This window comes from Nakaseomyces glabratus, chromosome J (genome assembly GCF_010111755.1).
Source record: "Nakaseomyces glabratus chromosome J, complete sequence".
Taxonomy (NCBI): domain Eukaryota; kingdom Fungi; phylum Ascomycota; class Saccharomycetes; order Saccharomycetales; family Saccharomycetaceae; genus Nakaseomyces; species Nakaseomyces glabratus.
Window position 1 is genome coordinate 1,217,637 of NC_088960.1, and position 13,451 is coordinate 1,231,087.

The following is a 13,451-nucleotide window of genomic DNA, read 5'->3' on the forward strand; positions in this document are numbered from 1 at the left end:
CCTTTTCATTTCTACTACTTTTCATTAAATTTTGTTATCTATTCGAATTAAAATTGAAAGAAAAGCTGAAAATGAACGTGACATAAACTTCATTCATATTATCGAGATTTGTATCCCTTACAGCTCCCTCACAAAATTGTGCGTCATAGGTAACAGATTAAGCAAAAATACCTACATTTATTAACATTATGTATTTACCTATATACCTAAATATAGAAACAGGACCCAGTATTCAAAGTTTATTTATCCCTTTCACTCAGTAATAGATGCTGTTTATTTGGAAATATTTCTTAACTCCGTAACTATTATATATTATCTTGTTGCAAGGAAGGTGAGGGCTGTTCAGCTGTTAATCTATTAGACTGCTGCATTTGGGAAAAAAACAAAATAAGGCATACCATGAATCTGAAAAGAAGAAAGAGACACAACAATTTTGCATAATCACAGGCTTTCTTGCTTTATAAATTCTGGACTAAATTCTAATTTCCAGCCAGCATTGTTAAAGACTGCAGTGGCTAGTTAAAAACTTTTTCTTTTTACTTTACAACGTTTGAAAGTTAACATTATTTCCTTGTAATATCTAACATATGCCAGACTTATTTTTAGATGAAATATTGTTAATATGTTTCATACTATTCTTTATTAACACTATTTCTTACCCTATAACGAAATCAAAACAAAAAGTACCAATCACTCTGCCTGTGCAATGTTGACTATGAGATCGCAAAGCAGCTCATAGCCACCTCCTTTTGTTCAATACATTCCATAAAAAAAGACAGACATAGTTTGCGAATATGGGAGCAGATGCAATCAAAAAAATCTCATATCTCTTTAGATAACATAGAAGTATAAAGCCATTTCTGAAGAATAGAACTGCATTAACAGAATTTCTCTCTTTAACATATTTTTTTTGAAGAGTAACTTCCAATACTAGTTAACAAAGTTATATATAATAATTCACCGAATCTCACAAAATACCTGATTTAAGATTCACAATAGTATATAATTGAGTTTTTTAACAAACCTATAATAGTATCTATTTTACTTTTATATTGGTATTTCATTCTTAAATTCATTCTTTATCACAAAAACTTTACCAAAAGTTGGACGACCTCATTACTGCAATCTTTCACCAAACAACATAGCTATGTTCTATTTCCTAAGCAAATACAGTGATCTTCAGCAAGGAAAAATGATTTGAATTAAGTAACTGCTGTTGATAATTGGATTAAGTTATGAGTGTCAACTATATTCCATAATAATTATACTTTAAAAATTAGCCTTTCTATTCGCTCATCCTTGAACAGTTAAATTCCTTAGACATACAATATATGCTAATACTATAAGAATACTTTAACAATACAAGTAAACTGGTTTACCATCCAAGAAGGTTCAACTGAAGAAATTGTTTGAAGTGAAGTATCAAACACCTATCAAAATTCGTTGGATCAGAAAATAATCCTTAAAACCAACAAAACACATTATCAAAGTGTTGCTATGTTTCAATATCTGTTCTTTATTCAGTATAAGCCAAAAAAAGTGTCAAAAAGACTACAGCATACTATTAATTTAATGTCTCGAGCTTATAGGTAATTACCCAAGAATATTGTACGCTTTTGGAACTGAGACTCACATTTTATGTCACTCCTGGAAGTGACTATCCTGCTGTATAGTTTGCCCATAGCACCATTTAGATTGCCTGTAATATAAAACCCATCCCTGTACATGCTTTTGGTACTGTTTGATATATCTTTGGACCCACCATTATTAATTAAACATTGATATACGAACCTAAATGGCAGTTAATGTATGGGGTATTTAGAGTAAATATTTTAACGGCTTGAAGAAACCTCAAGTTGAATTATAAGGTACTGATGTATGAACAGGAGATATACATTTTTGATTTCACGATTCCAATACAAATTATGGCATCATCACCCTTTCAAAGCGTTATGTCTCATATAAGACGTATGGTATCTTTGTGTATTAAAAGTATTGTCTTTCAAATCTGAATAAAAAAATGTAGAATCAGTTCAGCATATTACACAATAAATAACCATGTTCAAATCAACTTAACATTTTCTTTCTTACATTCAATTGAGGATTTGTAGGAAGGTTCTTTTTATACTTTCATGATGGCTCATCCTTGTGGTGAGATTATATTATAGCTATGAAAACAATATTTGTTCAGAAGATTAACATTCTGATATTTAATACCACGTATTCAATAAATGCACTTGTACAGTAGTTGAATATGAGCCACCTCTACATGCCTAACAAAAATGTATCCGAGAAGCCAAGAATATAAGAAGCTTGATATTAGTATTCACAACTAGTCTACCAATTCAATCAGTAATATAATAGTTTTTCAGTTTCTCTCTAAACTTTACTGAATGTGGCCTCTGTTTCGATGGTCAAAAATTCACAGATTCAATCAACAAATAAGCTAGAAGAAAATTACTTCCATTGACCCACCAACAGATTATTTAAAATACCATATTGGAGTACTATATAGCATATCAGACAACAAAAGATTGACTTATTACATCAAAGGATAAAAGATTGAATGAAAAAATTTATTACTTGCCAAACAAAGAAAAACATGTATAGAATCAACAGTCAAAAGTATTCAAATTTTTAAGCCTAACTTTTCCAACAGTCCTAGATACTAAAAAATCTTTCCAAATCCCTCATCTAGAAAATCATTTCAGTTAATACTATAACCACAGATTTCTAAAATCAATGAATCAACAAATATATCTTATCAGTGCCAAATAATTGTAGAAATTAATCAAAACTTCATCTTTATCTTTTGCTGCTAAAGGAATTCTGACATTGGAAAGCTGGAAACAGCCAATGGTTTTGACATGCCAGCTTACTGAACTGGACCCGAACGCACAAGCCACCAACACTATGAAGACTTTTGTATTGATTTTTGAATTAAAATGTTAGCTATTGGATTGTTGAAAGAATGAATTTTTAGAATACTACAACTTCAAATAACAATAAACGTACTAAAAACTTACAGAATTACTTTGAAGTCAGGATTCCTTATGTACTCTTTAAGACGTCATTGTACTAATCATTAAATTAATATTATTCTATCAACAAGACTTATATATCTTTTGGTTTCCCTTTCTCAAGTATCCAAAATTTTTGCCAGGATTGTGTTCTGTTCAGTACACAATTTTCAATATACTATCATATGATAAGGAAGATTGGCATCTTTGTTTCAACAAAATCAATGAGTGAAAACGAATTCTTCGCCATAAATTACTGTGGTGCAAAAATCATTCATGTAAATTGATAATGCTGTCATTATAATGCTAGACTGAGTTATCAGCAACTGTACAGTATATAATTTATCGAGACCCTCCAATGTAGCCAAACAGGTCCACAAAACGCTTCTGGTAATTAAATAATGCTAGCAAACATGAACAGGAAGTCAGAAAAATAGATGAGCTACGGTATCTTATTTGTAAATGCATCTATGACGTAGATTATATGGCATGATAGCCTACATCGAGAAAAAATTAAATTAATTTTTATTAGGGCAAAGCTTCTCCAGGTTGAGATGTACAAATTTTTTTCAGCTTAAGGGTTGAAGACCTCCCGGGGCGTACTTTGCTATCCGTTGTGCATAGTTTCTTTGTTTCTTTGTCAATCCAGAGCGAGATAAACGTTATCAAGCTGTCAAGACAGGAAAGTCAAATTATGTAATTCAAATCATAATGACAAGAAAACTACAGTACGATTTTATCAGGTGCCTTAAAGACTGGCCGTTTAGTATTCTAAAGACCTTAAGGGATAAGGCCTTGTCTGGGATATATGCAAGATATAGCTGTAATAACGATTATCTGCAGATGTACAAAAAATCGTATAGACGGAAATGGGATTTCGAAAATGTCAACCTATTTGATATTTTCATAATATCAAAACTCTGCACACATTTAACATACTAAATTGAAAGTCCAGATTGTGTTGTATGAGAATTGGACATAAAAGCCTATAAGAATGCCATTGAATTTACTTGCATTTCCAAGAAGGATTTGGTATAATCCTACTATAATAGCTGTTTTATTCTTTTGACATATCAATGAAGATCGAGAATCAAAGCTTGCAATATACACAGCAAAAACCTACGAAAACTTCAACAAAGTCTATTCTACCTGACATTTCTATTTCATTGCATACATGGTTTCACGACTACATGGGCTGGTTTAGCATTAGCTCCGTTTTCTGTAAGTTTCAAGATCCTTAGGGACATATATGACACTCAATCTACTTTCAACACACAGAACAAATCAACTCAATCTAGAGATCGAATTGTCCAATATTTTCAAAATATGCAGTGAAGAAGAAAAAACGGCCTCACTATAACCTTACCTTTAAAATGTACACGAATATGGCATTACTATAATGCAATTACATCATGCTACATTAATTTCTTCGCAAAGATGCGGTATATGTGCAAAATTTTCACTGACTCAGTAATATATTTTCAAAGATAACTGTAGCAAGCTGTATCGACTACCCTGTTAAACCTACATATCAACTGTTATCATTATCTGGACTTTGATTTGAAATCTAAAATGTTGACTGGAATATTTATGATACACTTGACTGTAGAATTGAACTGTTAGTATAATATTAAATTGGAAAGACCTATTTATGATATCCTATCACTTATTCTACTGTTTTTTTTTACCCATTTTGAAAATAAGGCTCTGAAATAACTTAGTATTCATGGAGTTGTGGCTAGATAATATAATGAAAGTCAGTATTACCTTTCAATATGATCAAACGATATGGTGAATATATATATATAAATCTACAAGGATAAGTCACCACCCGTTTTTGTACTTAATAAACAGAAGAGGTTCGAGCATGTCTTATCATAAAGTAAAGAAGGTTCAGTACTTTTGTGAAATACGAAGATGAGAAATATCCAAATTCATTGGCAGTACATCTTGTTCCTTCTTTTTTCGTATTTTGACGTTAATATGGCTGAGTTTCTAACTGACAATACTAATTCACTATTAAATTATGGATATCATGATCCAACGACATTTCCCCTCGGATGTTCACCAGAATTTACAAAGACCAAAAAAGGTCTATCTATGGAACTATACCGATATGATTATCTGCCGCCAGGATCGTACCCTTGCTGGGACTCAGCGTATCTCAATCCCAGCTACCCTAGAACAGGTTATAAAGCCAAAAAATTAATTGCCACAGTTGATGGAGTCTCTGGTGACATTAACTTTAAATTTAACCCAAAATTTGGCTGCAAGGCAATACCTGATTATCTTCCTTCAAACTTTAATTACCATGAGCCAATCACAATTACCAACTTCACCATGATTCTCTATGGATATTTCATGCCAAAGACCACTGCTTTTCATACCTTCTATGTAACGGCTGATGATCTATTATTTATGAATTTTGGTGCTGGTAATGCTTTTGACTGTTGTAGGAGGGAAGAAACTGCTGACAAATTTGGTAACTATGCAGCCTATTCAGTTTGGGGCAAAAAAAGCCTCAAAAATGAACTTACTGTTTATTTACATACGGGTGTTTATTATCCAATCAGACTTTTCTACAATAATCGAGATTATATTGCTCAATTAGACATCAGATTCAAAACAGAGCATTCAAATGCAATAATAACCAATTTTACGGATTATTTTTACTCAGTTGATGACAGTTCACTCGGCTGTCCTGGTTTAATTACATACGAGAAACAATGTGCAGATGTACAATCACCAAGGATTGTCGAGACCAAATTCCTGACTGTCCAACCTGGAGATGAAATTCTTCCAATAACAAAAACAATTCTGTATGTGGGTGTACCTTGCAGCTCGAGTGAACCTCTATACCAGTCCTCTCCTTCCACATCATCGAGAAGATTAGACTGTCCATCAGATCTGTTTTTTGATCCGTTGGCGGAAGAATGTGTTACCATATCCACACCTTCTTTCCCTCCTATACCATCATCGTCATCATTGCCAACTTCATCACAAGAATATTCATCTAGCTCTCACCGACTCCCCAGTAGTTCTCATGCTCTGATTCACAGCTCAAGCGTCGTAATATCAACTATCTCAAGTTCGATGCCAAGTTCGATGCCTAGCTCAGTGATCAAGCCATCGACAGTTTCGAACCACTCGAGTTCGATGCCAAGTTCGATACCAAGTTCGATGCCAAGTTCGATGCCAAGTTCGATGCCAAGTTCGATACCAAGTTCGATGCCAAGTTCGATGCCAAGTTCGATACCAAGTTCGATACCAAGTTCGATACCAAGTTCGATGCCAAGTTCGATGCCAGGTTCGATGCCAAGTTCGATACCAAGTTCGATGCCAAGTTCGATACCAAGTTCGATGCCAAGTTCGATACCAAGTTCGATACCAAGTTCGATGCCAAGTTCGATGCCAAGTTCGATGCCTAGCTCGGTGATCAAGCCATCGACAGTTTCGAACCACTCGAGTTCGATGCCAAGTTCGATTCCAGGTTCGATGCCAAGTTCGATACCAAGTTCGATGCCAAGTTCGATGCCTAGCTCGGTGATCAAGCCATCGACAGTTTCGAACCACTCGAGTTCGATACCAAAATCCTCTACTCCCACGGGAGATATCCCAGAGCCACGAATTCTTAATATTACTACCACCATCACCAATCATAGTAGTGAAACACCACCATTTAGTGGACATTATTCAATGCACTCTGAAAGGTCAACGCATAACTTTACCTCTTATCCAAGATCTCGTCACGACACTCCATTTTTTTCCACACCTACTAGATCTAAAAGTTTGAGTTCAATTAATCCAACTAGAGCTTACCATAGTAGCATTCCGCTATTTTCAAGCTCTGACAATAGCTCCAACATCGAGTCAAGTATTATCTCTAGTTCTTCATCCTTTGAGTTGAGGTCGGTCTCGACCCCGAAACTAATATCCTCAACAATGGTACCAATTTTCAGTAAGACTAAAAGCTCCACTCGCTCACACATTTACTGGAATAGGTCAACTATAGAAACAGCTTCATCACGGAGTCCAAGTCCAAGTCCAAGTCCAAGTCCAAGTCCAAGTCCAAGTCCAAGTCCAAGTCCAAGACCTGACCCTCAACCAAGTCCAAGACCTGACCCTCAACCAAGTCCAAGACCGGACCCTCAACCAAGTCCAAGACCTGACCCTCAACCAAGTCCAAGACCTGACCCTCAACCAAGTCCAAGACCGGACCCTCAACCAAGTCCAAGACCTGACCCTCAACCAAGTCCAAGACCTGACCCTCAACCAAGTCCAAGACCGGACCCTCAACCAAGTCCAAGACCTGACCCTCAACCAAGTCCAAGACCTGACCCTCAACCAAGTCCAAGACCTGACCCTCAACCAAGTCCAAGACCTGACCCTCAACCAAGTCCAAGACCTGACCCTCAACCAAGTCCAAGACCTGACCCTCAACCAAGTCCAAGACCTGACCCTCAACCAAGTCCAAGACCTGACCCTCAACCAAGTCCAAGACCGAATCCTCAACCAAGTCCAACTCCGAAGCTACTGTCCGATTTTTCATCATTGCATCATTCACACTCTCTAAATGCCATTTTTAGAAGCGCCACAAGCCGGCATGATACTTACACCACTATTTCTGCTTTTTTTACCCCACGCTTATCACTACAAATCACTACACTAGTACAACAACCAACAGCGTCGGATGCTTTGAATAGCTTGTACCTTGGTGGAACATATCGTCTCAATGTTAGTTACTTTTTATTTCCAGCGCTTTTAATATTTACAATTGCCAATATTCTTGTTTAGTTACTTCATCTATATCATCAAATATTCGTTTTCTACTGCAAGCAGTTTTAATTATATTTTAGGTAACGTTCTCTAGATAGATACGGTTTTAATATTTTGATGACGAAAAAAACATTCAATGCGTTTACTTATAGTAATAAATTTTTATGCCATTGTTGTGAATTCTACTAACATATGAAACTTTCAAAAATTAAGTAAAATATGCCTGTTTATACAATTGCTGGACAGACTGATGTTTAAATGTATATTATAGTTGATTCAGTATTATAATATGAGTATCTTGTCATAAGTATTGGGCTAGACTGTTTGGATTAATCCTGCTGAAGATATAACTATCCTACTAGCACGAAAAAATGAAGAATAATCAATATCGAAAAATATTGAAATACAAAATTCACCTAAGAGGTGTACATCATGAGATTTTGTGGAATGGACTAGTTTGTAGATTAAACTCAATTTGGCCTCACTACTACCAGCAACTACTATCTCTTCAAGAATGACAGTATTTTGGTAGAAATTTTCGCACTCCATTTCTTCAGTATGACAGTTTTTAAGACATAACACTGCAGTTTGAATCAAGATCAAAATGTTAGAGGCCTAGATTGACAGTCCACTTATTAAAGGATCATAAAACTTAATAAATATAGGTAGTAATTGATAGATGATATTGTTCTCTACTTTTTTTTTTTTTATATTTAACTATACATAAAAGACGCGACTGTTCAATAGTGTCTAGAAAGGCCTCGACCATATTGCGACTAATGAAGTATCTCTCCAAACACAAAGCTTAGTTTGCTACACTAACAAGAATACTTGCAACAGCTTGATTTATATTTTGTCACAGTTTTGCTATAAAGCAATATGTTCAAAAATATCTATTAAAAGCTCCATAAACACTACACATCATTTGTAACTTTCCATGGGATTTCTATTTGAATATAGTGTACTAGATATTTAACTTCATTAAAAACTAGTATAATAGACGGAGAGAAAATTGTTTGCTACTATTGTTCTATTAACTATAACCTGTGAATGATGAATTTACATATAGTATGTCATAAATGTATGACAGTAAAAGCAAATTTAAGATGGAGGCTTTGGCCTTATGACAGTTGAACCATACCGTAAACCAAACTAAACAACTCAGTAACTATATTATTCAACAGAAATAAAGACAAAGTAGCTACCACCAATAAGTGGCTAACTATTCTGCTTACTGTTAAAACACAGATAATAGCAGTTTACTGGCAATAATGGAAAAACAAATTTGTCAGGAACTATTATCGAAGCCAAAACATTCTATGGTTCAATAGCTCAAGGTAGATTCTCTGCTATTACCCCAGTTTTAGAAGATTTTAAATGCAAATAGCATTACTCTTATAGCACAATCTGACGTTCAAGTACCTGACCTCTTACATTCAATATATTGATATCCAGAATATCTGGCTTTGATATGTCTCAATGTTGATTTTACTACATGTTTATTTTGAAAGGTATTGGATAATCCGACTCTATCTTCTCATCTGATATCAGTCGGCCATGTATAAGATAGTAAAACATAATCTCAAATTGGAGAATTTGAAATTGATTCAACTGTTAATAAGGTGAATAAAAAATACTATGTCCTGGATTATGCAAAAGTATATAACATGCTTATTTCAGCTGCACATAGACTACTAAAATCCCAGTGTAATTTTTACACATGGAATACAAAGTAATATTACATTTGAACAAATAAAAATCATTTTCAATAGGAGTTCTTTATCATTCATTAGTTACGAGTAATTAATGGTAATAGCAAGATGGTTTACCCATCAACAAAGATATGTCTTCTTAGAGTCACACCAATATTGCATTGGTTAATATCACTTAAGGCATGTTTTTTTATTTGAAATTGATCAAAAACAAACCAGGTTTATAACCCAGACAGTTACTTTTATGTTACCATACTTTTATAGTTTTGAATGTAAGTGACAAACAATATGTATAATTTCAATAAGTTGTACAGAAGTATGAAAATTGTAACAAATCAATTCGGATTTAACTACTGATATCATGATTAACAGATATAGAAAGAATTATTTATCATCCATCCATTTCATGAAAGTAATATACTGTTTATCACTTTAAGGTTTTTACTGAAGATATCTACTATTGTTAACAGGCTAATCCAACAAGTCTCTTAAAAATATTCATCCAATATGTCCAATATGAGATTGCAACAAGGCAATGTTCATCAATATATCCCGTGATATTAATTTTGCCCATATCGGCATGAAAATAAAACACTCTTTCAAATACTGTGAGAATTCAGATCCATCAAACTTTTGCTAGTTTGCAGTAGTTTACAATACAATACTAGTAACAACAATGTTCATAACAAGCTATACCAGTACTGACCACACATCAGAGACCACAAATTCTAATTGCTACAGGAAATGACTACTCTAACTTGTATTTCAATTCTGATATATATTCAACCACCATATTCTATAGTCCTGGGATTTCCCAAAAAAGAACTGTCTTGAAAAAAGTAATAGTACTAATTCTCATTCTTTTAAACGTATAGTGAAAGATTTATTTTAGAATTAACATGATCATCAAAGACATAGCCTTCCGATCATAACCTTGAACATGGATTCTCAAAAATCCTATTGATATATACCGAAAGGTTCCCCTGATAATCACAGGCATGGAATACTTGAAAAACACTTCAATTGTTCACTTCTTTTGAAGGGCAATCAAATATATTACCATGTCGCAGCACACCACACTATCATTATTGTAAAAGCTAAGCATAAACCGATGGCAGATTTCTGTATAGAAGTCATGCTGTGTCTATATCAGGATTCAACTAAGCTGACCCGTATCAAAGCTTTCATAATGCAGCTAGGCCCAAGACACTACAAGTATATGAGAACCATTCAAACAGGTCTAGCTTCTTCGAATAAGCCAAAATCATCGATATTAGAAGGCAAACTATTCCTCAAGCTAATTGTTTATCCATCTTAAGCATCTTCTACCAGTATTCTAATTTAGCAAACCTAATTTACTCGAACGGATTCCAGGGTTATGGATTGTATTCCTTACGTTCTAGGCTATATTGCTACCGGGATAAAGTTTGTTTATAATCAGTACACTTAGATTATTATTTGTTTTGTTGTACTTTCCAGTCAATTGCATTAATTCCATGTTTAGAAAATGAGGCTATATTAATCCAAACTGGAACTGGTGAAAGACTTTAAAAAAAGCCAACGAATAGGATCAATGCTGTGGCAGGGTAAATATTAAGGAATTCAATGTTACGCGAAAAACAAAATGTTCTGCTAACCGGTACTTTCAAGACATTTGGAACGATAAATTATAATTGGTTAGTAAAGGTTGAGAAAGTATTATTTTATGAGAGGGAGCTCATAAAGCCACAACCAAAACATTGGAGATTGTTTGCCAAAACATTAAATCTTAAAGCCATTGTATCAAACCCTATTCTCGTTGTAACTATATTCCAAATATTAACCGTTGATCCATTAAATTTCAAAACAAATCTATTAAAATTGGATTAATTTAGAATGTGTCGAATAGAATTAACCAATTATGGCTTATATAACAAACTAATAACTAGATAGAAGAGTGTATATGATACTTCGTCGACCATTTCAATTCATATTGGCATTTTGTGACAGCGATAATATAAAATCAACAAAGAAAAATCAGGAAATATTGGATATTGTGTATTAAAGTCACTTCAGTCAGTGCTAGATTTTTAATATTCTCTTCCCCTTTTCTTCCATTGTGAATAGTGAACACTAGACAACTAACAACAAACAAATGCTTCATTTTACTTGATCAATTCAGAGCGCATTGGATCATGTTTCCTGAACTACATTGTAACATTAGTATTAAATTTGTAAAAAATCAGTTAAGCTAATCAAAAATCCTGAGTAGTGTTAGTATACTAACTTAGGTTTTATGCTGGAGTCCTTTTCATTGTTAAGTAGTCTAAGTTTAAAAAGTTTCTTAAGTGTTATTTACAACAAAAATATAGATGCTAAAGAATAGTGTTAAAAAATGCTGAGTATAATGAAAACAAACCATGTATATAATTAGAAGCTGCCTTTTCATCAATATCTATTACTCTAAGTGAAGATCCAATACGGATGAAACCAATAGGGCAAGTATATGGTGAAATGGGTATTGAAGGTAAACAAAAATACAAGCTACATTTGCTATGTCTATATATTAGTAGAAATACCTTATTAAGCACTTGTGATATCAGTAAATAGGTTCTCCATAACTTTTTGTTGCCTATGTAGTACTCTTAAAATCACTAGAGAACTGTTTGAGGAACGTTCATATGCACTCAGCACAAATATGGAGCCATGATTTACTGAAGTACAAAGCAAGCTTGAAGTAGCCGTTATCAGTATGCTCCAGACTACGACTTTCCATGACATTTAGGTCATGAAATACAATTTATTTCTCACGCGTTTGATACTAGAGTCAGTGTCTTAAAATGACCACAACAATTGAAATGTTTTATTGTTTAGTTTTCTCTAATACCCAGTTTTTAACAATATTGTAACGAATAAACAATTATTACAGTTATCTAACTTTAGTATACACATTATAGTATTATCATGTACCTAACCAATATACCAACACAATACACCATTGGTCATGATCTAATAATCGCTGTGTAAATGGTCACAAAATATATAGCATGTGCATTATCTAGCATCTATAAGACGGCCACATAAGTAGAATATCATAGAACAAATAGGTACATAAAAGTGTTTTATCAAAGACGGTAGGTTTCATTGTATTTAGTAATCTGATTTTAATAATACGATGCAAAAAGGCAGCCGAACACCCTCTATATTATATCAGAAACATCTGAAAAAAACAAACAAACTATATAGTAAGTAGATAATAGGGTGCCATTAAATGTAGCAGTGTTTTCAATATCTACCTTCTGCAAAGGTAGACGAAGTATTTAAATTAGAATTTTTTTGAATCAGTATGGCTTTTCATATTTTTATATAATTTCAAAAATTCAAGGAGTAAACCACAACTTATAAAAAAAGTGCAAAGATTAGTATGAATTGTGAAAAAAACTTGTCATATCATAGGAAAGAGTTCTTTTACATATTTTTGGAGAAGGGCTATTTTTGATCGATAATTCCAATCAAATTGACTACATGAATAAAAAACAATCATCTGCTAATCTCATCATTACTTCATAGTTGAACAATCATACTTTGTAAGTCTACAAGAGCTGCTAAGCTATCCAAAAAAATTTAACACCTTATATATGATTTTCAAAATGACCCTTTATAAATATATGTAAATAGTTGGTATTGAACAATAGTAAGCTATTATTTACCAGATTACCTATGTGATAACCAGATCAGTAAAAAGCTGAACTTGAATTTTGTTCTTTATGCAAAACAGTTTCAAGGTATCTACAATAAAGAGAAAATTATTTTTTTTAGAGGGACTGAACTGTTGTATTACCTATGGCAATTGGAGTATTGATGTTATCTCATATAAATGAACTATTCGATTAGACTTTAGGGGAAAACTAGCAACATAAATAGGAACCTGCCATAAAATTGTCAAACAATATGCATGAAACAA

The 13,451-nt window shown here is 33.5% G+C and overlaps 1 protein-coding gene across 1 annotated transcript; it reads left to right on the forward strand.

The window, feature by feature from the left end:
- Positions 1-4,937: 4,937 nt before the first annotated feature.
- Positions 4,938-7,814, forward strand: EPA15 (the record flags this gene model as incomplete). Its single annotated transcript, XM_448232.1, has 1 exon — positions 4,938-7,814. The coding sequence occupies one exon, from the start codon at positions 4,938-4,940 to the stop codon at positions 7,812-7,814; it is 2,877 nt and encodes a 958-aa protein (XP_448232.1).
- Between the last annotated feature and the right edge of the window lie 5,637 nt (positions 7,815-13,451).